Source organism: Magnolia sinica, chromosome 8, assembly GCF_029962835.1.
Source record: "Magnolia sinica isolate HGM2019 chromosome 8, MsV1, whole genome shotgun sequence".
In the NCBI taxonomy this organism is placed as follows: Eukaryota; Viridiplantae; Streptophyta; class Magnoliopsida; order Magnoliales; family Magnoliaceae; genus Magnolia; species Magnolia sinica.
In genome coordinates this window covers 4,299,617-4,326,265 of record NC_080580.1, presented here as the reverse complement: position 1 = coordinate 4,326,265, position 26,649 = coordinate 4,299,617, and the positions used below count along the sequence as shown (strand labels likewise).

Below are 26,649 nucleotides of genomic sequence, written 5' to 3'. Positions count from 1 at the left end.
AAAAACCAGAAAAATAAATAACTTTTTATGTGAATTTTTTTGGGGGGATTTGTTTATAGAATAGATTTTGACCGTTCTTCTTCATTTTTAGTGAATCAAATCTTAGATTTGGGGGAAAATCAGTACTTGCAAGCAAAAGTAAGCCGGAACTCAAAATGTGAGAAAAAATCAAAATTAACCTTTTTATTCTTTAGATCTTGGCATGGATTTCACTACAAATCTATGTCTCTACATGATTGACATAAACATGAATTCGAGTTGAAATTTTCAATATTTTGAGTAGAAATTGCCAAAAAAAAAAAAAAGAACGGAAAATCCTAATTTTCTCTATTTTCTACCCTAAAATTGGATGGATTTTGATGAGTGATGTGTACCATGTGTTGCATGTTTTAAGAAAAAAAAAAAATTCAATGATCTAGAAATTATGGAAAAAAAAAAAAAAAAAATCTGTTTGCTTTAAAAAGAAAATAATTATGTTATTTCATAATTATGCATGCATGTATGGAAGTATCATATATAAATGGATTGGTAGACGCGTATGAAACTATGAACACATGAATGCCTGCAATCATGTATGTATTTATGCATGGATGGATGGATAGATGGGTAGATACATGATGATGGATTGTGTATGTATCTGTGTGTATGCATCGATAGATGGAGGGATGGATCATGCATGAATGTATGTATGCATGGATGGATGGATGTAATGTATGTGTTTGCGTATGTGTGTATGGATGGAAACTTATTGTGTATGGTTTTTTTTTTTTTTTTTTTTTTTGCAATATTTTGATTCCTAAATATGTAAACACGTGTCTTTTATTATCTCCTAAAGTTTTACTGAAAAATTGCACTCTTTTCTCCATGCTTCCCCCAGTCGGCAATATTTTTCCAGATATCAGCAATAATATCAACAATATTAATCCATGTTTTCCTATCCCTGGTCATCGATGTGTAACGATACTGATACACCAAACACTGCCAAGTAACTATGCAAAATAATTTTCTTTTCTTTTCTTTTTCTTTTTTTTTTTTGGAAAGACGTAGCTTTTTTAAAATTGCCAACGGGTAAATGAGAAAAGAATCTTTTTTTTTTTTAGAATCAATGAGAGAAGAATCTTTCTCAAAGGTTTCATCAACAGCCAATAAAGGCCAAACGCCAAAGGTAAAGGACAAACCTTCTCAAGAATGCCAAACACAATTTCATATAACTTGGCCAAGATTTCAGAATTGCCTGATGGAGCAAAAGTGAGGGCCTTCAAAGCCGCAAGTCTTCGTGCATGAACTTCATGAGATATATAAACCAAAGTCAAACAGTATTTCATGTCAATTTAATAAGAATTCATTATTTAAAAAAATAATAATAATAATAATAAAAGAGTCTAGTTTTTCAGTCAGTTGATAAGTACAGAAGCTGGAAAGCATATTGTTAACAGCTTTGACTTGAAGGCATTGTTTAATTTAGATAATGCAACTAGCTTGAAGATATTTTTTTTCTACAATGATTTATTCTATGTACTTCAAAATTTATATAAGGAAGAAAGCAAAACTGTAAGCATAAATTGTACTTCAGCCTGCAAGAAAAGAAAGACTCAAAGATGCCTCAGGAATGCATACTGCTCAAGCTTCAATTATGGTTTAAAACTAGCTAATCGATAAGAAACTCAGGGGAGCTAACATGATTTAGTGATGACCTGAGTTTTCCCTGCAGCTCAGTTATGTGGTGACTTGGCCAAGAGCTAACGAAACTCAGGAGCAGTGACAAAGAACAGAGCCAAAAATCCAAAATTTTCAAAAGTCTCCGAAACACTTGGCAGAAACTTTCTAGAAACAAATCAAAAGCTTGAAAAACTCAACAGACTTGTGGCTTAACTAATTCAACTCAATCTTCCAGCAGTTCGACACTTCAACTCCAAGTCTCAAGTTTCACACCTTTTTCTTATAGTTAATTTTCAACTTTAAAGATTTCAACAAGCATATACATGGCTCTGTCAGTTATGATTATATCAAGTGCTAGAAAGAATGGAAAGGAAGCTCTCACCTTGGAAGAGTAAGCTTCTTTCTCTCGGGGGCAGGTTTAACTCTCATCAAGTCATCCTTGTCCAACCTTCCCTTGTATTTTATGTCCTTATTCCGGTGTCCCAAATTGGTGATCAATAGGATTGATGAGGTTAGAAAGGATTTTCTCTAGCAGGGTGGTGCTTCTTCAGGTAAATTTCATCTTCTAAATTGGAAGGAAGTATGTCTGCCTTATTCTTCTGGTGGTGCTGGGATAAAGCATTTGGATGAGGTTAATTCAGCCTTGTTGGTAAAATGGGCCTGGAGGTTCGGAGTCCAAGAGAGTCTGTGGAAGTAATTATACTTGGCAAATACAGTTCCTCTCCCACAGGCTGGTGGATCAACATTTCTTCCCTTTACCATGCCTCCCAAGTTTGGAAGGCGGGTGCTAGGGTTGCTCCTAAAGTGTCCAATGGGTTGAATTTTGCTGTCAAGGATGGTCTCCGGGTTGGGTTCTGGGATGATGTCTGATGTGGAGAGTCCTCTCTTCACTTGGAGTTTCTGAGATTAGCTTCGATTTGCCCCATCTCTAGTGTCTTTGTTGCCCGTGGTTTTTCATATGCGGGAGAAAGGGAAGTGTGGGTTCCCCCTTGCTGGCACAATTTGTCAGATGTGGAGATTGATGACTTGGTCCATCTCCCGGGCCATCTGCAGGGGCTCCAGCCTTCCCTAGTGTTTCTGACCCACTAGTCTGGAGATTTGATAGGTCTGGGATTTTCTCTGTGAAGTCCTAACTTCTAATTTCCCATTCTTCGCCTCAGATGCAGATTAGTCACACCAAGCCTGTTTGATCTTATGGCTCTCCTAAAGTTGTTGCCTTCACATGGCTCGCTGGCAGGAACAAGATTCTGACAATCGATAATCTTCTCAAAAGTGCTTTGGTGCTTCCTGATGTCTGTCTCCTCCGCCTCAAATATGCAGAATCGATGGATCACTTATTTATACACTACCACTTCACTTATGAAGTCTGGAGCTGCATTTTGCTTTCTTTTAATGTTGCCTAGGTGATGCCAAATTCCATAGAGGGGAAGGGGGGAATGGCGATGCTTTTTGTCCTTTGGTTTATTTGGGCAGAGAGGAATGACTGGTGCTTTCAAAATCAGAGTTCCACTTCTTCTGGGATTTCTAACAGGGTTAATCTTTGTATCTGGGATTGAATGCCTGATTAGTCTAATCCCTTCTTTCTTTTTCTGGGTTGGGGTCTGCCCTTTGTAATTGGGCCGGGGTTCTCCCCTTGTCTTGGGGCTGGGCTTTCTCTTGTTGTTTTTTTTTTGGCCTTCGGCCTTGATAAAATCAGTATCTTTCAAAAAAATAAAATAAAGAAACAGAAAACAGATAATTGAAAAAGCAGGAACTGATCCTCATCAGCAGAAAACAGATAATTGAAAAAGAACCCAAAGAATAAGTCAAATCCAGGGGGCACCATACATTCCGCATCAGCATTTGAAGCCTCTGCAGTAAGCTGCCCTACTATTCGAGGTACAACATCTGCTCTTGTCACCCCTCCAACAGCGTCAATGTCAGCAAGAGCATCCCAGTTTGGTGTGGGGATCCCGCCACCTGCACTTAAACCTTGAGAGCCATCATCGGACAGAATTCTAGCCAAGTAGTAGTAAACATAGCGCAGAACATTCCGATCCTCGCATTGCTGATGAAGCTGCAAAAGCACAAAAGTACATCAATCCACCTAGCTTTATGGCATTTCATAGTTGTTCATTGTTCTTTTACTGGAATATTGTAAGTTCTATGTGTGCGTAATCCAAATCAGGTGTGAAAACAGCGCGTAGGTGCATGTGTCATCTCCAGGAAAGCATTCTAATGGAGTCACCATCATTGAGGACAGGCGCTGTTGACCTGTTTTCAGCTCTGGATTTGTAGCTGTTTGTGGGAATCAGTTTTCTGATATTGGGGCTTTGATTTTTCTGTGTGCAGCATTTGAGCTGCCGTTCCTTCCTATATCTGTCTCTCTCCTTTTTTTCCTTCCTTTCTATAGAAATCACTTATTGCCCATCAAAAAAGAATATGCAAAACTCGAACCAAGAAAGCAGAAATAATCAAGCCAGTGAATCATGAGGAACTTTCCTGTGGTGTCTACATGTCCAAATAAAAAACACTTAATGCCATGTTATGACAAATAAGAGGCCCAAAATAAATCGGTTGTTAAGAAAAATGAAGGAAAACAGTACAGAGTGAGCTCTCAGCAAGAAATTATGATGAAGCCACTACTAGGTTTGTCCAACATAAGTTGGTGTCATCATCAACACCATTGTAGCCTTGTCCCAGCTATTTGGAACTTTACTGATCCCATTTTGCCAAAAAATGGGAAAATTCATGCCACCCAATAGTAGACAACTTTGCCATGGTGTAAATATAGCAAAATAAAAAGATTAACTAATCACAAAATAGCAGTTGGTCTCATGAGCTGAAGATGTCTGAAGTTTGAACTTTTATGACAATCCAAGAGACTCCCTTACATAAGTGACATGAAACATTGTAAGAATTTGGCTATTAAGTAAGACTAGGTCCAAGCTCCCAGTTCTTGAAGTACAGTTACAAACAATTGATAGGGTGCGGAATAATTTTATTTCCTCCCCCTGTATAGATGGCGTTCTTTTGTCTCATAAGAATTCTATTTGTAGCTCTATGGTAGACTTTTACTCGAAGTTATTGTCCTTTAATGATGTCTCTTACCCACGAATTGATGATTTGTCTCTGTTCAATTTCTAATGAAGATGTGGCGATTCTAGAAAGACTCGTGGAGCTTGAAGAGATCAAAGACGTAGTTTGGGGGTTAGGGAGGGATAAAGCTCCTGATCTATATGATTTCCAATTGCTTTCTTTCAAATGTTTTGGGAGCTAGTGAAGCTGGACTTGTTCAGATTCATTTCGGATTTTTTTAAGCACGCCAGTTGGCCACTGAGATGGGAAGCACCATATTAGCCCTAATCTCCGAATTGGAATGGGCTCAAAACATCAAAGATTTTTGTCCTATAAGCTTGCATGGTAGCCCCTACAAAGTTCTTTCTAAAATTTTGAGCCAAAGATTAAGGATGGCAATCCCTAAGATTATCTCACCCTTTCAGTTTCCCTTTGTAGAATGAAGGCAGATTCTAAATTGTGTGCTTATTGTCCATGAATGTTTGGACTCATGTTCGAAAGCTAGGAGAGCAAGTATCCTTTGTAAGCTTGATCTTGAGAAAGACTACAATCATGTTGACTAGTCTTCTCTTGATTACATGCTGGAGAGGATGTGCTTTGGTGTTAAGTGGTGGACTTAGATTAGAAACTATGTTCCTTCTCCAAAATTCTCAGTTTTAATCAATGGATCTTTGTTTGGTCTCTTAAGGGCCTCCAGGGGCCTCCGTCAAGGTGACCCCCTGTCCCCCTTCCTTTTTCGTGCTGGTTACTATAGCCTTAAGTCATATATTGTCCAGGGGACAGGAAGTGGGCCTCTTTAGGGGTTTCCAGGTGCAAAACTTCCCCCTTGGCATTTGTTATCTTCAATTTGTTGATGATACCCTTCTCTTTTGTAAGGTTGATGAGAATATTGTAACTTTTTTTAGTATGATTATTCGTTGATTCGAGGTAGCCTCAGGCTTGAAAGTTGATCTCTCAAAGAGCAAGATCTTTGGAATTAACCCCTGGATGTAATTTCTTCTCTTGTTGAATCATTTGGATGTAAGATGGGTTCTCTCCCTACTCTTTATTTAGGTTTGTCCGTTTGTATAAGAAACCCCCCCTTTATACCTGTGGGATAAGATTATTGAAAAAATGGAAAGGAAACTCTCCACCTGGAAATTCAATTTACCGTCTTTGGGTGGAAGATTAAATTTGATTAAGGCCTCCCTCTCTAATTTGTCGATCTACTTCGTCCCTATTCCATTGTCCAAGTTTGTCATCTTGAAGATAGACAAACTTGGAAGAATATTTTTGTGGCAAGGAGGATTAGCTGTTATGAAGTTTCCTCTATTAATTTGGTGGGAGGTATGTGCTCCCTATAATGAAAGGAGAGCGGATATTAAGAATTTGGAGGTTGTTAACGAGGCTCTCCTCAGAAAATGGATTTGGAGATTTGGAAGCGAGGATGAGAGTCTATGGCGTTAGATCATTACTGCTAAATATGGTCTATCTCCCGAAGGCAGGTGAACCAAATCCTCATCTCTTTATCTTTACAGTGCTTCCTTTCTTTGGAAAGGTATAGTCAGGGTGGCCCTAGTAGTCTTTCATAGGATGTCTTTCTCCCTGGGTAATGGATCCAAAGTTAGATTTTGGTTGGATTTGTGGTGTGGTTCTCCCACCCTGGTTGATCTTTCCCTGGTCTCTCTGCAATCAGTCCTAACCCAAATATTATGGTGGGTGAGTGTTTAGTAGAAGAAAGAGGTGGAGGTGTTTGGTTCACCCCCTTTTGTAGAAACCTCTATGATGCTAAAGTCCAGGAGTTTACTCAACTTCTCTCTCGTCTGCAGGATCATTTGTTGTCCTCAAACTTGGAAGATTCTCTACGTTGGTCGTCGGCGAGTTCTGACCTCTTCTCTGTCCGTTCGCTTTATAGATCTCTCACAGCCTCTTCAGTCTCTTCTGTCTGTCATCACACAGGTTCTTTGTGGTTTTACAGAGTGCCCCCAAAGGTTGCGGTGTTCGGATGGCTTATGGGCATGAACCATGTGCTAACAATCAATCATTTGAGAAAAAGCGGAATGTCTCTTCCAAATGTATGTTTGCTTCGCCTCAAGGCGGAGGAGACAGTAGATCATCTCTTCATTCACTAACCTTTTTCCTCGGATATCTGGTGGAGTGTTCTTCGCATGGCCGGAGTCTTGTAGGCTATGCCCAATTCTATTGATGATCTTTATTGCACTTGGCATGCGGATTCAAGAGGAGACTTGGCGAAAAGGAAATGGATGGTCCTTCTCTTGGCAATTCTTTAGGTTGTGTGGGCTGAGAGGAATGACTGATATTTCATAAATCTTAGTATATCCTCAGCTGGGGTGTTTTCTAGAGTCCTAGTTCTATTCAAGGATTGGGCACCTTAGTTCGTTCGTTTTTCAGGGTTTTCTTGTCAGTTCATGGGCTGGTTGTTGTATTTGCTTTCTTGTTTTTCTTTTCTTTTTGTTTTGTTTATTTTTGTTGTTCTTTGTGGTCTTTTCTCTAGGCTTCTGCTTAATAAAATTTCACATCTTTCAAAAAAACAATTGGAATAAAAAATTAACTTTTAAGGTGTAGACACAGCAGTTTATGAGAATGTCCTCTGTTGCAGTGTATTTCCAAGACACTACAAGAATATTACAGGCATATTTATAAACACTTTCATGTGTAATATGCTACCTGCTTTCCTTCACGTGTAGTACATTGCGGGTCTGCAATTGTTACTTTCTATAGCAATGGACACAATAACATATGCCTCAAGCATATGAAAAATCATCACAAGAAAGCATCTGGGTTATAAAATAAAATAAAAATAAAAATAAAAAAGAGCACCTTAGTTCTTCAATTCTTAAGACAATTACTTCCAAACAGGTTTACCTGCCTATGGTATCATTTCAGTGGGAAACAATGCCTACACACAAATTACTGTCGGAGTAGATGAAATGCATAAAACAGCCCTCTCAATAATAAAATTGATCATACATGCACTCTTCAGTCACCTAAAGAATGAGAGAAGCCAAACTTGCAAACCCAGTAAGGTTTATGACATAACAAAATGCAGCCCCTGCATCAGGATGTTGGAAATGATTCTCAAACTGGGATCAGACAGTTTTAAAGATACTTCAACCACCATGACCAAAACCTCACAGCTCTTGTACACTCATATATTGTCTATGAAATGCCTACTTCTGTCCAATCAGCTCATGAACCAGCTAAAAACGAATAGTAGAAGCACATTCATCAATCTGTGCCTTCTAATATAATAATAAACTGTAAAGCATGTATATCACCATTTTCAATAGCAATGAACTCATCCACATGGATATCACCAGCACCTGGGATGCATCACATGCACACAGCACAAATGTTGTACTTTTTATATGAAGTTAATGATGAATATATCCAACATCCGCTTGAGTGTCAACCTTGCAAGCCAGACCAGTAGAAAGCATGCAGAGAACCGTGTGAATACAATAGAGAATGAAAGAGAAGGATATGATCCATAACATCATACCATGAGAAGAGATGGTGCCAATGAAGGATCCACTGAATTGTATACAGCGAGTTTGGGGAATACATTATGCACTAACTGCTTCTGGGAGCTTTTCTACACAAATAAAAGCAGAGTTTGCAGATTATAAGCCTTGAGAAAAAAGCATGCACTGACTGAGAGGCAGTTGGAAGGCAACTAAAGATACCTGATCTGATGCGGCGGCGAGTTCGTGAATACTCCGTGCAAGTTGTGCATATGAAACCGGCTGCAGAGAATCAAAGAAAGGACATTAGAGGCACCATAAGAGCTGCAAAAGTAACTTATTATCACATTATCATGGGCCGTCGGGAAAACATATATGTGGCGAAAATATGTACATGTAAAAACATTGCAACACAGCCAAACACTGTCCTGTCAAGAGAAAGAGAATAGATCACCTACAGGCAACGGCACCACAAGTCATACCATCTTTCACACCAGCATGCCACTTGTGTAGGACATCTTACCATGAAGATGGCAGGCTCTACGCCTCTACCATGAAAATCTACTGAAACGAAAATCAGGCTGGTGCACTCATCATGCCATTGGAATCAATGAACAACCAGTGGTGTAACTCAATATACAAATGTACCCGTCCACCTAGCAAATGGATCAACCTGAATTCCAAGAAGGGTAATTTTCATGGTGCAGAAGTGGCATGTTTAGACAAAAAATGGTACAACACCAGAACTCATGGTGCCAAGCCCAACTATCACACCCAGACAGGCCAAAACACGATTGGTTTTGCTAAAATGAGGGCAGAGCCAATCCTGATCTGAGCGGGCATCCAATCAGGCCCTCGAATTGTACAATTAACGTGCAACAGGTATCAGTCATGTAACTCAATTTCACTATATGAACAATACTATCATGATTCTGAGAAGGGTAATTTTCATGGTGAGGCCTACCGTTTCATGGTACAGACGTCCTACAAAAGTGGCATGCTTGCGCGAAAAATTGTACAGCGCCAGAACTTGTGGTGCCAAGCCCAACTAACAGACCCAAACAGGCCAAAACATAATTGGTTTTGCTAAAATGAGGGCAAAGCCAATCCTGATCTGGGCAGGCGTCCAATCAAGCCCTCAAATTGTACCAATTAACATGCCACATGTATCAGTCATGTAACTCAATTTCACTATATGAACAATACTATCATGATTCTGAGAAGGGTAATTTTCATGGTGAGGCCTACCATTTCATGGTACAGACGTCATACAGAAGTGGCATGTTTGCATGAAAAATGGTACAGCACCAGAGCTCATGGTGCCAAGGCCAACTAACAGCACCTAAATGGGCCAAAACATGGTTCGTTTTGCTGAAATGAAGGAAAAGCCAATCCTGATCTGGGCGGGTGTCCAATCAGGCCCTCGAATTGTACAATTAATGTGCTACATGCATCATTCATGCAACTCAATTTCACTATATGAATATTACTATCACGATTCTGCATTATTAAATATGCCGACGAGACTTGCAATGGATGAATTTCCAACTGTTGAAAGATCGTAACTTTTAACAGTCCTCATATCAAAATTCAAAATGAAATTCAACCATTTCAGTCAATCAAGATCCTGAATTGAGAGAGAGGGAGAGAATACCCTTTTCTTCTGCTTCTGCGGCATGATGTTAGTCCGGACGGGATGGAGAGCAGCTTTGGCGACAGAGATGGTGTCGCTCTGGATCTGCATCAGGGTGCTCCTCTTGGTCTTCCGATCAGTTGGGACCGGCTTTCCAAGGGTAGAAGAAGGAGCCGCTGCCGACGACGATGATGACGGCGCCGATGTAGTGGTGGATTGGGAGACGGAAGACGGATCTGCTGTGATGAGATCCATGAGCGTCGTTCCTGAGTCCTGGCCGGACGCCATCGCCCCAGATCGGAGAAATTAGGGTAAGGGTTTTTCGATTTTCACATGAAAATGGCGTTGATTCTGGGATCAGTAGTGCTTTGAATGGGGCTTTTGTTCCCGAGTGCGTCAGGAATGCAAGGAAGAGAAGCAGAGAAGAAACGGGGTTTGGAGAGGAGAGGGAATGTTGCTGACAGTAGTGGTATTTCAGATCAGATGCAGCAGCTGTATTGTCTTCTATTTTCCCATCTACGTGTCAGATACATGGAGTATCGTGTCCGTACAAAAGGTGGGCCACACTATCATGAACGGTTGGCACGGAAAGGATTCAGATATAAACATTGATGGGCCACACCGTTCATTGATAAATGCCACCGGCTGCCCATTGCAATTGGCATTGTCTCCCGCTGTTTGTGTGGATTGTAATGATACTCATATCAGATGATCTTAATGGTGTTGCCCATCTTTTTCTACGGATATGATATTCTATATGCTTGACACGTGGGGTGAACGTAGTGATGTATCATAACTTGTGGTACATCCACTGATGTATCTTCCAATTCGGCTTCTTACTTCCGATCAGAGGGAAGTTCCTGGCTTCAGAGGCTACATGGGACCCACCGATATGCCTACGATAAATCTACCCCGTCTATCAAATTCTCAAGCTTGTGTTAGAACTTAATCAGAAAAATGAGGCAGATCCAGAACTCAAGTAAACCATACTAAGGGCCTGTTTGTCCGGCAGATTGAATGCGAGCGGCTGGTATTAGGGTGGATTGCACGGATTTCAAGGTATTGATAGCTGGGTCATTGGATTGGTGCAAGATCGATGGGATTACCGTATCCCGGGATTGCTACATGGGGTCTGTTTGGCACGCCCGGCCAATCCTGGGATTGAACCTTACAATCCCTTTTAATCCCTCGGACCAAACACGTCCCAGGCAATTTTGAAGGGATTACGGTGGATTGGATGGGATTTAAAGGTAATGATGGTGATGTCAGTAGATTGTCTTAAGATCCATGGGATTGCTATATCCCGTGATCAAGATCCCGTGTCCCTTGGGCACGCCCAGCCAATCCTGGGATCTATCTTCCAATTCTTTTCAATCCCATCCAATCTGCCCGGCCAAACAGGCCCTAGAGGATTCAGTGGCAGTGGAATGCCCATCGTGAAAACCTTACGGGGACGTAGGAGGTTTTGGATCCTATTAATATTTTTATTTTCAGTTCATCGCAGTTTGAACGACCTTATGAACCGTTGGATGGCATATAGACGTCTCCGTGGGACCCGTGTAGCTACCGTTGGCGTGGGTCACGAGTCATGAGTGGCAATGGGTTGTGACCAGACCCTACAGCCCTTAGGCCTTGGGCCTAAACCTAGCCTAATGGCCAAGTTGATCTTGAAATTTAAGCCCGGTATTGTGCCTGGTCAATGTTAATGACGAATGGCTGCGTGACCCATTGGCCTGGTCCACTCATCAAACGGGCCACCACTGTATAGAAAGATAGGTAATTTAAGGACACGATAGTTTCATTCAGCTTGGAAGTACAGTTTAGAGATCCTTGTTTGATTTCATCTAAGGTTTAAGTGGTTTAAGCCGTTTATATATTAGATTTTCCACCACGAACGGACGAGGTTACCAAAAAAAAAAAGAAGAAGAAGAAGAAGAAGAAGAAGAAAACAGAATGACTCTATTTTAAACATTTTAATCAGTTGAACTCGTTTTCCTTTGAGAGTTGTATTGCATAGAATGCATTGGATTCTGCCAACCTACTGCACAGAGAAAATTAAGTTTGGTTGTACCAAAGTGATTTATTATTGGACACAAAAAAAAAAAAAAGAAAAAAAAAAAAAGAGAGAGAGAGATTTATTAGGCCGACCGTCATGATGTTTTTGGTCATTTTCGATTCTATTGAAAATCCAGTCTGTTCAATTCCATTCTACCTAATGGTATATTTTGTCCAACCAGATGTGTTCATGCAAAGTTGTGCAAATCGGCCTATTCAATTCCTAACTGCTTTTACAGTAGGGAAAATCGAGAAAAACAATTGTTTTCTCTAGGGGGTGTGGATTTTTGTGAAGTGAGAGGGTTTTCAAAACTAAGGGGCTTTATTATGGGTCATGCATATCAAAAGGAGATCATATACATGCACAATCAAATAAAGTATAAAATTATGAGGTTTTTATTATAGTAAATCTTTGTTACTTTGTGCCATTATTTTTTCCCGCAATGATTTTCCATATAAAAATATCATTGAGTTCTGTGTATGATTGATTTATTGCTTGTTATACTTTATTTAATTATTATATTTTTGTTGTACGTGCATTCGCAAAGTTAACATATTAATAGTGATATTGTATCCGAATTTTCAATGTACAGGTAATTTGAGTTTGTTGGGGGTTTGAAACCCAACAAATTGGCCTTGGGCTAGGGTAATGGCTTAATGGATCGAGGTTGGGCTAAGGTGCCTTAGCCAAACCCATTGCTGTGCCTAATTCTATCGTGTATCTAATGCACAGAGAGTGTGGTACGCATCGATAGATGGCACACGGTGATCACTTGGTAGCATTTGCACACGAAAATGGCTCGAGCCCACCATCTTCTTCCTCATTTGTCATCAGGGTGAAGTAGTCTCCTGGTATTTTGGGCAGGGCTTTCAACTAAACTCCTTAGGGACTAAACAAACCATGGGGAGTTACACTATGTACAATGACAAGCTAGTTCACGTGTGACATTCATGTTGCATGTGAGTGGCACAACTAACTCTTTTGCAGTGTGTATAACATTTCACAATGCTCCATGGTCGTGAATCAACCAAGAGGGATGACGTGTTGTGGGTGAACCAATATGGCAACCATGAAAAGCACTTTACATGCATGGGTGCAGTCATCTTCTCAACCAAGCACAAACTCAAGAAACCATTAAGCGACAGGCCCAATGCACGACAAGTTTGGTTTATGCCACCCATTTTTCACCCTACAAAGTGAGTGGGTCGGTTGACTATAACATGGAGAGGTGGTTTGCAAGCGTAGGAGAGAGGCAAGGGGGGTGAGGAAGTGTTAAAGTCCTTTTATATATATTGATACACCATCCTTTAACAACTCGAGCTTTTAAAGAAATTTGTTGCTTGACATGGTATGAGAGTGAAAAGTCATGTGTTCGAATCCCAGGGACAACATATATGCCTTTGGAATATATTCTCCCACAAGGGGTTGGGAAAATGAAGTCTAGCCTAGAGACAGGGTTTGGGCAAATGGTTAGCCTCATAGGTTTGCTTCCCATAGATGTGAGTTCGATTCCTTTATTTGGGATTACCCAATGTACATAGTTTGATAGTTTGATGTTGAGCACGAGTCTTGAATATCGTAGATTCATGAAAATGGCACGTTTCTTCATTTCTTAGAAATATTATGTTGGGGAACCGTGGAAGCAATTCACGAATAAGGATCACACGATAATGATTAAACACAAGCAAAACATGGACAAGTACACAGAAATTTTTATATGAAAAATTCCATGTAAGAAAAAACCACTATACAAAGTGACAACAATTTATATGAAAACGAAAAATACAATAAGTGCATTCACTTATAATAATAATAATAAAAAAACCCTCGTTTTATCTTCTTCAAACTCTAAAAATATTAAAATACCGTAATCCTACAATTACACTCATATACATAGCATAACACTTGTAATAAGAAATTAATTATGCAATCATGTAAAATAACGCTCGCTGTTAATATAACCATTGATTGATCGAGCATTACATGTTCGATTTCTCAAACACGCAAAAGTGTCAAGGGATATTATATTACAAGTATTTTTCCGAATTTTGTCGATCTATCAACTCGGCAATTCAATCAATCGAACTGTCTAAAATTGTCCAGGACCAATCTATAAATTAAGGGTTCACTCGATCAATTGACTATGTTGTTCGATCGATCCAAATCCCATTCCATGTACTGTTTGAAGACATCCGACAACATTCGCAACAATTTGGTGAGGGTTCAAAATGAGCCCTCTATGATATTTGAATTCACATGGTATCCATTCTACATGAAATATTGGGTGTGAAGCACACAAAACCTCCAATTTACCATGTATTCGCTACAAAATGCAAGCTTCCAAACAACCTCTTATGAGATTTTTTAGATGGTATCATATATATTTTCAAATCAACTTAACATTTCGAATTCTTAATTGATTGTCACCTTGGATTACTAAATGTTTAACTTAGCCATCCTTTAAATATCTACCAATCGACCATTTTATCAACTACTTGGAAAATCAAACAAATGTATGTTTATACTAATATCCATCTTAATGAAATATACAATTTGTGTATTTTTCTAACACTGGTGCATAAACCATCTTACCATGCCAAAAGTGCTGAAGTTTTAATCGTTGCAAAAGGGAGCATATAATCGAACACTGACAAGTCAGTCATATTTTTCAAAAATACCTGAATGCCCTTTAGTTTTACTAAAAACCATTTTCATGCCTTTAAAATAAGAAAGAGTTTATCTCATAAAGGATTTATATATGGGCAAATTTGTCCTTGGCTACTTGTGTTATATGTCGTAGGGATTAGATTGAGTGTGTTTTAACAACAACGTCACGAGTTTGAGTGCTCGTGTGGTATGAGGGAGTTGTGCCAATGTGTAAAATAAAGGCGTACACACTTGCCTATGTTTTATGCATGTATATGTACTTATGTATGAATACTGTATGCATGCGTGTGCTTTGCATTTTAAACAGGTGATGGATCAAAGCAACATGGATGTATGTTTTTTATTTTTTATTTCCTTTAACATTGAAAAAAAAAATCAATATTTTTCATCTTTCCATTGGTATATAGAATAAAATCTTTTAGGAAAATGAGGGAATATCTTTTTCCCCTTAAAAATTTTTAAAATAACAGCTCCAGTACCTGACACTTTTGATGGGCACAAGAACATGGGTGCTGAGAGTCAAAATAACAGTCTCGGAGCCAGTAAGCTTTTATCTTACTAGGAAACTATGTTAGGCCCACTGTGAATGTACCTAGTTTATCCATGTCAACCATCATTTTAAAAAAAAAACTCATTTTAAGGGTAAAACTCAAAATTGAAGCATATCCAAGTCTTAAATGGACCACACCCCAAGAAACAATGGAAATGTACATAGATCAGAACAGCTCAAGACTATTGTCACAAAATTTGAGCAGGTCAAAAATTCAAGTGGACCGATTCACAAGAGACAGTGGTGATTGTATACTCACCATTAAAAACTATTTATGAATGTGGGTACAAGCTTGATGAATGTGTTATATATCTATAATATTTATTGTTTATTCCCCATCATTTTAGGACTTGGCCACAAAATTTAAATAAATGTGTCAACGAGCACGGTCAAAATTAGAATTTAGTTTGGCCGGACAGCCTCAGACCACATTACAGGAAGTGAATGAATGCCCCTTATTAAAGAATAACCAAGCCTCCACTTGCAAGGTTAAATGAATACAGATAAAGGGAAAATATAAAAAACACCTTCATCTAAAATTTTTATGGCCCATAATAAGTTTTCAATGGTTAATAATTACAGATTTTAGTCGTGTGGTCCACCTGAGATTTGGATCTACTTAAGTTTTAGGATCAAGTCCATGGAAAACAGATGGACGCCATGGATATATTAATAGATTTATCAAGGTGGCCCCCAGACGGTCAGGGTAACGCCTAATAACGTGTTGCCTGGGTAACGCCAATCCGCTCCCATGCTCGGCCGAACATAAAGCTCTGGCGGTCCACCGGCATGTCCATGTGACATCCCATCCATCCGTCATTTTTGCAAGATCATGTTAGTTAACTGAGCTAAAAATCAGGACGATAAGGCACTTAAGCGGCCCAAACAGCAGGAAAAAATGGATCCACGAGTTTGATTGCATACTGACAAGAGGGTGGGCCCTGGGTGGGTGTCTCCATCTCAACCGTTCCCTTTAGTGTGGCCCAATGAGCTTGGGTTGGCTGATTTTTGGGCTCAGCTCCTGACATGAAAGGGCGAAGATGATAGACGGAGCGGATGTTACACAAACATCACAGTGGGCCCCGCAGACTCACTTAAATTTGCGTCATTGGAGAGCCTTCAATCGACCATACACGTGGAGAGGGCATCTAGTTCCTAATTCGGATGGACTTTTTATCTAATCACGCACTTCTTGTTGTCCCTACCCGACACGTGACTACGAATGTGTGTGAACCGCGTTTCATCAACGAAAATAGCCAGTTCGATTGATAACCGTGCACGTGTACGGCAGGAGATGACCGTACCAGATCCCGTGTCTTTCGGGCCCACCAGACCGTCCACGGCCTGTTTGATTTTCCATAATATAGGTAAATCATGGTAAATAAATAATTATTACTTTTTTCACTTTATTTGAAAATGTGAGAGTAATTTTACAAAAATATTGGCTTAATTTCGTGGACACCACTGATACATCCACACCATTGATCTAATTTCCCAAAATTGATTTTATAAATTTCACAATCTAAATGTTAAAAAAGCAAGTTGCCATATCTGCATAGGAAAAGATGAGCCCCATGTAAATGTTAATTACAGTTGGGCCGAAAAGTCAAACAGGCCTTATGCATCGTCCATTCATCCGTATTAACCAGATGATCTTAGGATTGCCTGCGAGCCCATGGAACATGCGTGTGGGGCCATCGCGCTGTTTATGAGAAAGCTATCCCATCCATCCATTTCCTAAGTCTTGGATCTCCATGTTCGTCATCTAGTCATAAAATAACGGAGGAAAACGGATGGACGGACTGGATACAACGGAAGCATCACGATGGACCCCACAGAAACTGAGGTTAGAAAAGATTCGTGGACCTTCCACGTCGAGATCACAGGGTTGAGCTAGAAGAATCGTCCCAGCATGCAATTTGGGTCCACCGTTACATTCTTTTGTTTTTTGATAATCTTTCCCTGCATATTTCGTGATTAGCTGCTTTTATATTTTTCGATCGTCAGATTAACGGACATGCTGAAGATGGATAGGATTGTCTAACAAGAATAGTTCCTGAGATATAAACCATCCATGCTATGGCCCAGAAAAATAGCGGACCTGATTTACGGATAGCCTTGATGGGCTGCGTCATTACTCTGCCATGTTACAGATCTTCCGGCTCCACCGAGTATCATATCCAGAGTTGGAAATCCAGACCTCCACGTGGACGACGGTGACCCAGACGATTTCACATCCGTATTTCAGGCCTGGGAACTGGACGGATTCAACCGATTTTAAGAGCTCTTCGCGTCCGCATCTCCAGAAGCTTCTCGCTTCCCCTCGTTATATAAGGATTATAAGCCCCCCCACATCTCCTTGTTTTATCATTTTCTGCAGAAAGAGAGGTTCTTCCTTTCATAGCTATGGTAAGCTTTTGTATTTCTGCCTTTTTATTTTTTTATTCTTCGTTTTCAAGGGTTTCTTCGTTCGGCAGATTTAAGCCTCATGTTCGTTATTCGCTGCAATTTCATGTATTTGTGTGGATTTCTTTGATAGATAGCTGCATCCGCTTCGATTTTTCTCTTTATGTTGATTTCTTTGATTGATAGGTCGATCCGTTTTGATTTTGATTTTTTTTGATTTTTTTTTTTTTGTGGTTCCCTATGCTGTTGTCATGCCTTTTGATCGTATATAGTCAGACACATATCCAAAGATCGCCTTTTCTTTTTGCTGTCTGTTCCGTTCTTGATTTATTTTAATCAGAAAAATCAGTTCGATGATTAATAGATTTTGTTATGAAAATTGAACCAGAACATGAACATAGGTTTCAATTGGATTTTTATTTATTTATTTATGGAAGTGATATCTATGCCCGCTTTGGTTGACAGGCATTGCCTCTTCTTTAGGGTCGTTTACAGCCTGTCTGTTTGGCTTTAAGTTGTAAATGATTTATTAGGCAGCGTTTGAATGCCTGTAAGTTTTTTTAAGTTACAGGTGTAAGTTACAGATAATCATGTTTGGATGTAAGCTGTAATTTACTTACAGGTAACTTAGGGGTGCGTTTCGATGGTGGCAAATGTTTTACGTTGTAAATGATATACCAGTAAATAAAGGCTGTAAATGATTTACAGCCTGTCTGTTTGGCTTTAAGTTGTAAATGATTTTTACAGTGTTTGGATAGCCTGTTAATGGTAAATGAAATCTGCTTTACAGGCTTTCATTAAAAAAAAAGAAGAGAAAGAGCCGTTGTCCTCTCCTCATTTACTGGTAAATGAAAAATCGCCTTTTTGCTGGTAAATGAGATGGGGGCTTTGCTGGTAAATCGTTTACAAGTAGTAAATCATTTACTAGCAAATTAGAGCATCCAAACACAAGTAGTAAATGATTCGCTCGTAAATCATTTACTACTTGCCCCATTTACCACCATCCAAATGTCCCCTTAGGTTTTGTGTTTGGGTAACCTGTAACTTAGTTTTAAGTAGTAAGCTGTATATTCACACCACCTAGAGCTTTGTGTAGGGAATCGTTTAAAAATCAATTTGACTCATAAAAAAGCTTAAATAAAAATATACCATCTTGTTGAGACCATCTAAATGAGTTGTTGGGCCAATTTTTAGGCTAAACAAATAATCAGTTGGGCCATAAAAGTGGGTCCATGTATGCAAAATACCTTCATAGAAGTGGGCCACGTATTCATCAGCTGGAAGTTGTGTTTTCCCTTCATCTAGGTCTATGTGACCAAATCAGCAGGTTGGATGTGAATAAACATGACAGTGGCCCCCATAAAGTTTTTATTGGTAAGCGTTATATCACCACGGTTTCCTGTGGTGTAGTCCACTTGAGAGTTGGATCTTCCTCATTTTTGGGATGATACCCTAAAATAATAATCTGAAATAGATTGACGGCATGGATAAAACACAAATCATGATGGTGCCCACAGGGAACAACCATCAAGTAGCAGTCGTGGTTTGGCTTCTGACGTTGCGGGTAGCCAGGTGCCTACCGTCGGTGCTCCATGGGCCCTGCCATAATGTATGTGTTTAATCCATGCCGTCCATCCATTTTTTTAGATCATTTTATTGCATGGGCCCAAAAATAAGGTAGATCCAAATCTCAAGTGGATCACATCACATGAAACGGTGTTGATTGAATGCCCATCATTAAAAACTTCTTGGGGTGGATCAAACTGATTTGTTTTTTTTTTCCATTCATCCAGGTCCTTATGACCTAATCAACATGTTGGATGTAAAACAAACATTACAGTGGGCCCAAGGAGTTTTTTAATGGTGGACATTCAATAACTACTATTTTCCTGTGGTGTGATCCACTTGAAGTTTAGATCTGCCTCATTGTTGGGATCACCAACTAGTAGCTACGTGGCTATTGCAGTGTCATAGCCAAACTACGTCCGTCTCAAGCCTGCAAGATAAAAAAAAAAAAAAAATCGATGAAGAGGGAAAAAAAAAATCAAGAGAGGGTTGTAGGCCATACCTCTTTTGGAGCTGGATGAGAGAGAGAGAGAGAGAGAGAGAGAGAGAGAGAGAGAGAGAGAGAGAGCCTCATCCTTCAATGGGTGCCGCAACGCACCTACGATTCTCCTAAGAAATTTTGAATTCAAAATTCAAATCATTACCTGTAAGACAGATATGGGTAAGTTGAAAACGACCTCTCCCTGTGAGATTTTTGGATCCTTGTAAAAAAGTTACAAGTTTCACCTGTAACTTTTCTCCCCCAATCACCATCTGTAACTTACTTACCTGTAACTTTGTTACTTTCTACAAAAGTTACAGGCATCCAAATGGCCCCTTAGTAAATCATTTACTGTGTTTGGATAGCCTGTAAATGGTTTATCTCCTGTAATTGGGTATTCACACATGAGAGTTTAGAGGAGTAATTCATTAAAAAAACATTCAAATGGCATGTAAGAGAGGATTTTAAAGTGGATCATTGGGTTAAGCCCATCTCACTAAAGCTTAGGGTTGATTGTCACATAAAAGCAAGCAGTAAATGATTTACAAGCATTTTAGGGCAACCAAACAGTACATAATCATTTATAACAGTACATAATCTAAGGTATGGTTGAAAGTAGAAATGACGCAAATCCACCTTCCTTGCTTTACACATGCTTTAGCCAAGTAGAGAAGCCTTAATAATAGAAATTGACCAAACTGTCCCAAAATCTCATCACTACTGTATGGGCCTCATGTAAATGTGCTATAACTCAGAACCCCTTTATCTTGGGCTTGTTTAGAAACTAATTTAACATTCGGACACTGTCTGGTGCCCAAAAAAAAAGTGGCCCATTAAGAAAGTGCTGAAAATACAAACGATGGAAAATTATTCAATACTTGGTAAACCCTAATAACTAAAACAAATAAATCCTAGAAATATGATGACCATCTGATTGATCCTCTGAGTCCCACAATGTAATCTGACCACTGATGTCATTGGATTGATAAACTGACCACAGATCTGGTCCAAATCATTAAGCAAGACAGCTTGAATGGTTCGATTCTTTAGGCCCTGATCAATTGGCTTTTGTGGCCATTTGGTTGCATTAAGAAATCCTGTACCTTTTCTAAAATCACATGGCAGTAAGGGTTATATGGAAACTAGCATTAGACATTGACCCTACAATTGCATGGCCCTCGCTTGAATGACCAGGGGCTCATCTTCTATCTTTGCTTCATATGTTCAATATCTAACAATTAAATGGGAAATCCTATGGTAACTGTCGCAATGGGCCCATGTGGTGTGTGAATGATATCTGGCCTGTACGTCGGGTGCTCCCAAATCAGTTTGTGGGGGCTCCCATAAAAGCAGACTGATCCAGTCATTAGGCGGCTGCACAGTGTGAAGCAATTAGGGGGAGGGGATGTCCACCACAGAAAAGCCTCAGGTTCACTGTGGGGCCATCCAGGTGTCTATGTCATTCAAGTAGTGCATTAGGTGTGCCCCACCTTGATGATGCGATGCTGGGTAAGATCAGCCCAATTCAGCGTACTGATTGAATTTGCATATAAATTGGCATTTCTACAGTCTTCTATGATGTGGAGCCCATCGTGGTATATATACTTTCCAATGTGTGTATCAGTTGCATCTACTTGGTGATGGGGTGCCACCTAATCTAATGATCAAGTGGGCTGCATCACGTGAGTTTCTAGGTTTATGGTTTTTTATTGGTTTCTATGGTATTGTGTGGCATACCTGGATGTGAATCCCATGTAAACTGGTCTTTATTGGTTTCCATGGTGCCACATCACTTGAGTTTCGGATAGAGGTTTGTGGGATACATTAGGGGTGGCAAAACGTAACTCGCCTGCCTGCCAACCTGACCCGACCCAAAAGTTAAGGTTTGGGTTGACCTGTTTCCCATATAGTTTTGGGTTTGGATTGCGTTTTGTCAACTGAAATTAATGGGTCGGGTTTGGGTTTGCCGAGTTGGATCTGCTGTCATGAATATGGTCTTGGCCCTTGCTTCCTCACCAAATGCTAACTATATATGTGTGCATCATACATTATAATATAATTAAGTTAAAAAATCCTAAATTTGGTTTTGATGGTTGTAATTTGGATTATAGTAGGGGTTTTGCTTTTTATTAACGAATATTTCTAAATATATGGTTGATATTTTTATATAAAAATGGAAAATGAATTCTAATTTTATATTGTTTAATTAAATGGTTTAGGTCGGCTGGGCTTGGGTTTGACTCATTTATAAATGGGTTGGGTTGGGATTGAGATTTTCAACCCGTTTAATAAAATGGGTTGGGTTTGGACTCATCCTTATTATAAACCCAAATCCAACTTGACGAGAGCCCAACTCGACCTGACCCATTGCCTCCCTTAGGCTACATACATAGAGTTGGTAGGTGCGGGCTGCAAGCAGCGAGGGAGAGGGTGGTGTGGGCTACTCGCCTACTCCCATAAGAAAAAGGACAAATGTGACGAGTGGCTAGAATCACCATCGCTCTTGACGGGAAGTGGGTAAAATTTGAGGCGTAAGTTGATAAACATACAAAAATATAGAATGAGAATGTGCCCCCCATCAAAAAAAAAAAGAAAAAGAAAAAAACATCAAATCACTGTCAATTTCCCTCTAAATGTTGAAGTTCATGACTCTCACACTGCTTATTATTGTGTGGGTACAAGACGATTGTTCAAAGCTGAAGTAGCTATTTGCATTGATGGGTCAGTGATCTGATTTCCATTAGGCATTGTGAAATTGTGTTTGACACCTGATGTTGACATGTTTACATGGCCCTGGTTATGTAGTATGTCATACTGGTGTAATGTGTGTTCATTTTTTTTATTTTTTATTTTCTTTCTTCCATTTTTTATACAAATTTCCAATGATTTTGATATCTTTGCTACTGACTGCTATGTGCTTACAAGGAATTACAATCCATTCCCTCTGGGTGTTCTTGAGATGTATTCATCGTTGAAAGTAACTGGTGATATACTTGGAATTCTCATTGTTTAAAGTATATGTGCATGTATTTTTGCATTGGAATTCTCTAAAGGAGAACTTATTTTTGTTGCTGACATTTGGTCTATATGTATTCATTGATAACAAGTGACTGGGTTTACATAGGATTCTTAATATTGAATGTATGTGTGTTATGTATTGGTGGTCTGAGTAGAAGACCTTTTTTTTTTTTTGCTACATATGGTCTTGAATATATTCAGTCATAGGAAATCATGGATTAGGTTGTTTTTATTCAATTTCTATTTTAGTAAAAATGACTATGTTCTTCCATTTAAATTTTTTGTTGGTTTCACTTATCTGTGGTTCTGTGTTTCAGATGTCGTCGTCCAGAAGATCAAGGTGGGTCTCCACTTACCTATCCAGGTTTCCATGTCCAGGAGTTCTTTGGGTGGAATGCTGAACAGCGACCTGCCTATCACAACATTATGTATGATAATGGATTGTCTTTTCCTTTATATTCCAGGTATTCATCTCGCTCCCCTTCTCCATACCGGAGAAGATGTGCCTCTAGTTCGTTATCTAGGTCAAGGTCAATGTCAAGGTCAATGTCAAGGAGCCGCTCAAGGTAAATTACCTTTACCCATCTGATATATATTTAGGATTCTCGGTTTGATATTTTATCATGATTTTTGACAATTCCATTCTGGTGTATTTCGCAATGTTTTGCAGGAGCCGTGATTCTAGTGATGTTGGAAATCTCGGGAACAATTTGTACGTCACGGGTCTTTCGCCTCGGGTTACGAAGAGAGAACTTGAAAAGCATTTTTCAAGCAAAGGGGGAACGGTAAGGACACTGGGAAAATAGTCACTGATGGTTTTCTGAGTACATTTTGCGTAAGTCAACATATGAATTGATTTAAATGTCCTTTAGATTTCTTCCAACTCTAATGTCCCCACCAATCTTTCCTTCCACCCAACCCGAAACAGTTATGATGATTTTCTTGGACACCGACTTATAGTGACACAGACTTGGATCTTGCACGACTCCACTATACATGTTGAGACAACTTAGGTGTTATTCTTTTCCACCACACCACAATTCCTATCAAAATTTCATCTCATGAGTCATGCTTAGCTCTTGATCTCGCTCATGAAGGACACCTTCTGAGAGACTTACCTGACCTTGGTTCCAACCCTTATTACAACAGTGGACATCATCATCATCATCTAAGCCTTATCCCAGTTAATTAGGGTTAGCTCCATGAATCCTGTTCAACCATTCTCTATCAAGGGTTGTAACTTCAGTTAGGCCATAGGTTATCAAGTCTTTTCGTACTACCTCTACCCATGTCCTTTTGGGCTTCTCCCTTGCCCTTTTGGAGCTTTCAACTTGTACTCACACACTCCTATTTCATTTCTTGGTTTCCGTTGCACATGACTAAACCATCAAAGTTGACTTTCCCTCATCTTAATTACCTATATATTCTACTAAGTTCCTTTGAATGCATTCATTTCCAAGTTGCCAATCGACCCTCAAACACATTCATATTTAATCCTAATCTTGCTGCTCATGCATCTGTTGTCCTTGTTTCAGTCTTTTAGCTACACTCAAACCTATGAATGCGCTGTTCCTTAGTTTCCCATCATTCTGCCCCATAAAGCTTGAGTGAGTATATGGCTATCCTGTAACACGACAGTCACATAAACCCTATAGGCAGAACTCCATTTCCTCCACCCCACTTAAATTCCATGGGCAGCAAAGAAGTCTTTTTGGGAAACTTCTTAGTCGGCAATCTTAACTAATTTATTGTCTCCACTCTTGTTACTAAAATTGCAATCATATACTTTGTTTTGGTATTTCTATATTGTTTAAGATTTTCCTCATTTATAGTCCCCTCACCATTCTACTGTATCGGTGGGTCATCAAGTCTTTTTGTTCTATATCCATCCACATCTTTTGAACTTTCCCCTTGCTCCCTTTGGAGCGTTCGGCCTGTACCAACTCCTTGAATGCAGAAAGATGGTTGTTTTCCTTTTCCTCTTTTTTTTTTTAAAAATTTAATTTTTAATTTTTAATTTTAAAAGCTCGTAACTTAAACACTTGTAGAATGCCTGCCAGTAAGTCAAATTCCATATCACCTATATGTGATAGGATGAACCTTTGAGGGACTTGTCACGGGTCTTTCTGGAAAACTATGTATATGAAAATTATATTTTATCCATCTTTTACAGAATCGATGCAGCCTTTTCTTACTCGTCAGTTTCCCTCTGGCAGGTGATTGACATCCACCTTGTGATTGACCCATGGACAAGGGAGTCCCGTGGTTTTGGGTTCGTGACGATGGCCTCTGTTGAGGAAGCTGATCGTTGCATCAAGTACATGAATCGATCGGTACTTGAAGGCCGAGTCATCACAGTGGAGAAGGTAAATCAGCATCCATGCTTGGTATTTAATTGCATCCAGTCGGTTGGAAGTATTTCTTATAGTTTTAATGAGTGTATATATGATGTTCACATGAGGAATTATTGATAGCTTTAGCTATGGTGTTATTCGCCTGAAGTGTTTGTGGCAGCAGGGTAGCTGTGTGTAGAGCAGCTCTTCACCAATCATCAAAAAGCCTTGCCACAACCCAAACAACAAAATCAAACTCAAGCAAAAATCAGACTTTAAACTAAAGGGTTGTATGCCCTGGCATTTCTTCCTCTCTTCAGCAATTAATTGGCTTTTGTTGTGTATCTGCCATTATATTTTCCATTTCCTGAATATTCTCTATCTGCTTCTTGTGTCCTCCGTTCATGCCGAGTGATGATCATTTCTCCCTCTTTAATTTTTGAGATGCACTGATTCTCTGCAGGCAAGAAGGCGACGGGGACGGACACCGACCCCAGGCAGGTACCTTGGTGTGAAATCTACCCATGGTAGGTGATTGATTACAGCCTCTTTTGCTTCTCTGCATGTGATCTTTTAGCTGTTATGTTATAATATCGCATTTTGTTGTCTTGGTTCAGTGCGACGTCGCTCTCCAAGCTACTCTCCCTATCGCAGGGGCCATTACAGTTCTCCCCGTTACTCATCTGAGAGGGACCGGGACCGGTCCTACTCCCCCTATCACAGCCGGCACAGGTCACCCTACCCTTCTGAGAGGGACTGGTCCAATTCTCCCTACTACAGACGGCGCCGTTCCCATTCACGTTACAGCCGGTCCCCAATCAGCAGGCGGGACAGGTCCTACTCTCCCCACTACAGCCGGCATGCGCCTCGATCCCGTTACAGCCAGTCTCCGATCGGCAGGCGGGGCCGATCATACTCTCTATATTACTCCGGACACAGATCCAGATCCAAATCCAGATCATACTCCTCCCATGATCGCTCTGTCTCACCTTACTACCGGAGGGGATACCGCTCGATATCACGCAGCCCTTCTCCCATGGTTAGAAGAAGCTCGAGGAGGAGCTTATCTCGCAGTGCCACACCCAGGCCTAGGGGCTTCTCTCAAAGTGTCTCACCCAAGCCAAGGAAGAGCCATGCAAGAAGCCCTTTTCGCAGCCTCTCCCCGAGGCGGAGGAGCCATCGTAGCTACAGTGGAAGCAGTGGCATGAGCTCACTCTCAAGATCTCCATCCAGGTCTCCCTCCCCGTCCAAGTGAAGGGGGAGCCTGAGATGGCCCGGATAAATTATGGGCTGGTGTTTTTTCTGGATTCCATGGCATTTGGGTTCTCTCAGACTTTTCTACATATGATTGTTATCTGGATATGATGATAGATATCACGCTGCACTCCTGTTGATTGTAAATTCACATCTCACCAACTCTCTGTGTATTGGGTATTTACTTGTTATGATTCTTCCTGCTGAGGATGGATCTGAAGTGTTCGATCCTGTTTAATTTGCATGGTGATGATGAGTACGCCCTGCTTTGGCTTCATGTGTAGCTGTAGCTCTGCAAAGAGCTATGGGTATTATGCATGGGACTTTTATATAACATATGGGCCCCTTACTAAACAAACAATGTTGAATTGGATGGCCCCCCTGGGGTCCAGGGAAAGCTCTTTATTTATTTATTTTTGTTGTTGTCGTCGTCCTTTGATATTTTGGGCATGAAGAGTCATCATCCAGTGCAAGCTGTCTTAGTGGGCGTAACTTACACTTACTA

At 40.0% G+C, this 26,649-nt stretch overlaps 2 protein-coding genes across 5 annotated transcripts in view; one reads left to right on the top strand and one right to left on the bottom strand.

Annotated features, from left to right (window-relative positions):
* Nucleotides 1–10,259, bottom strand: part of LOC131252645 (uncharacterized) — a 32,926-nt gene extending 22,667 nt beyond the window's left edge. For both annotated transcript variants that reach the window (XM_058253298.1, XM_058253299.1), the window contains exons 1-5: nt 9,835–10,259; nt 8,403–8,462; nt 8,219–8,311; nt 3,487–3,715; nt 1,179–1,285 (exon numbers count right to left, since the gene is read on the bottom strand). In XM_058253298.1, coding sequence (XP_058109281.1) covers nt 1,179–1,285; nt 3,487–3,715; nt 8,219–8,311; nt 8,403–8,462; nt 9,835–10,101 — 756 coding nt within the window. In that variant the 5' untranslated portion in view covers nt 10,102–10,259. The remainder of the gene's footprint in view (nt 1–1,178; nt 1,286–3,486; nt 3,716–8,218; nt 8,312–8,402; nt 8,463–9,834) is intronic.
* Nucleotides 10,260–17,363: 7,104 nt separating this feature from the next.
* On the top strand, nt 17,364–26,421 carry LOC131252644 (serine/arginine-rich splicing factor SR45a-like). 3 transcript variants are annotated; one of them, XM_058253297.1, is made up of 7 exons: nt 17,364–17,495; nt 22,875–22,897; nt 23,022–23,123; nt 23,228–23,342; nt 24,774–24,923; nt 25,354–25,417; nt 25,508–26,421. In XM_058253297.1, the coding sequence occupies exons 1-7, from the start codon at nt 17,493–17,495 to the stop codon at nt 26,143–26,145; spliced, it is 1,095 nt and encodes a 364-aa protein (XP_058109280.1). In that variant the 5' UTR covers nt 17,364–17,492; the 3' UTR covers nt 26,146–26,421. The 3 variants fall into 3 exon arrangements, with proteins under 3 accessions (XP_058109280.1, XP_058109279.1, XP_058109278.1); XM_058253296.1 differs by lacking the exon at nt 17,364–17,495 and adding an exon at nt 18,022–18,042; XM_058253295.1 differs by lacking the exon at nt 17,364–17,495 and adding an exon at nt 18,022–18,042 and having other exon boundaries at nt 22,875–22,921.
* The last annotated feature ends 228 nt before the right edge of the window (nt 26,422–26,649 follow it).

Bases quoted from the DNA above. Each gene is read 5' to 3' on its own strand.
- LOC131252644 (XM_058253295.1), top strand. The intron at 23,343-24,773 runs GTAAGGACACTG...TCCCTCTGGCAG, and splicing joins TTTCAAGCAAAGGGGGAACG to GTGATTGACATCCACCTTGT. The intron at 24,924-25,353 runs GTAAATCAGCAT...GATTCTCTGCAG, and splicing joins GAGTCATCACAGTGGAGAAG to GCAAGAAGGCGACGGGGACG.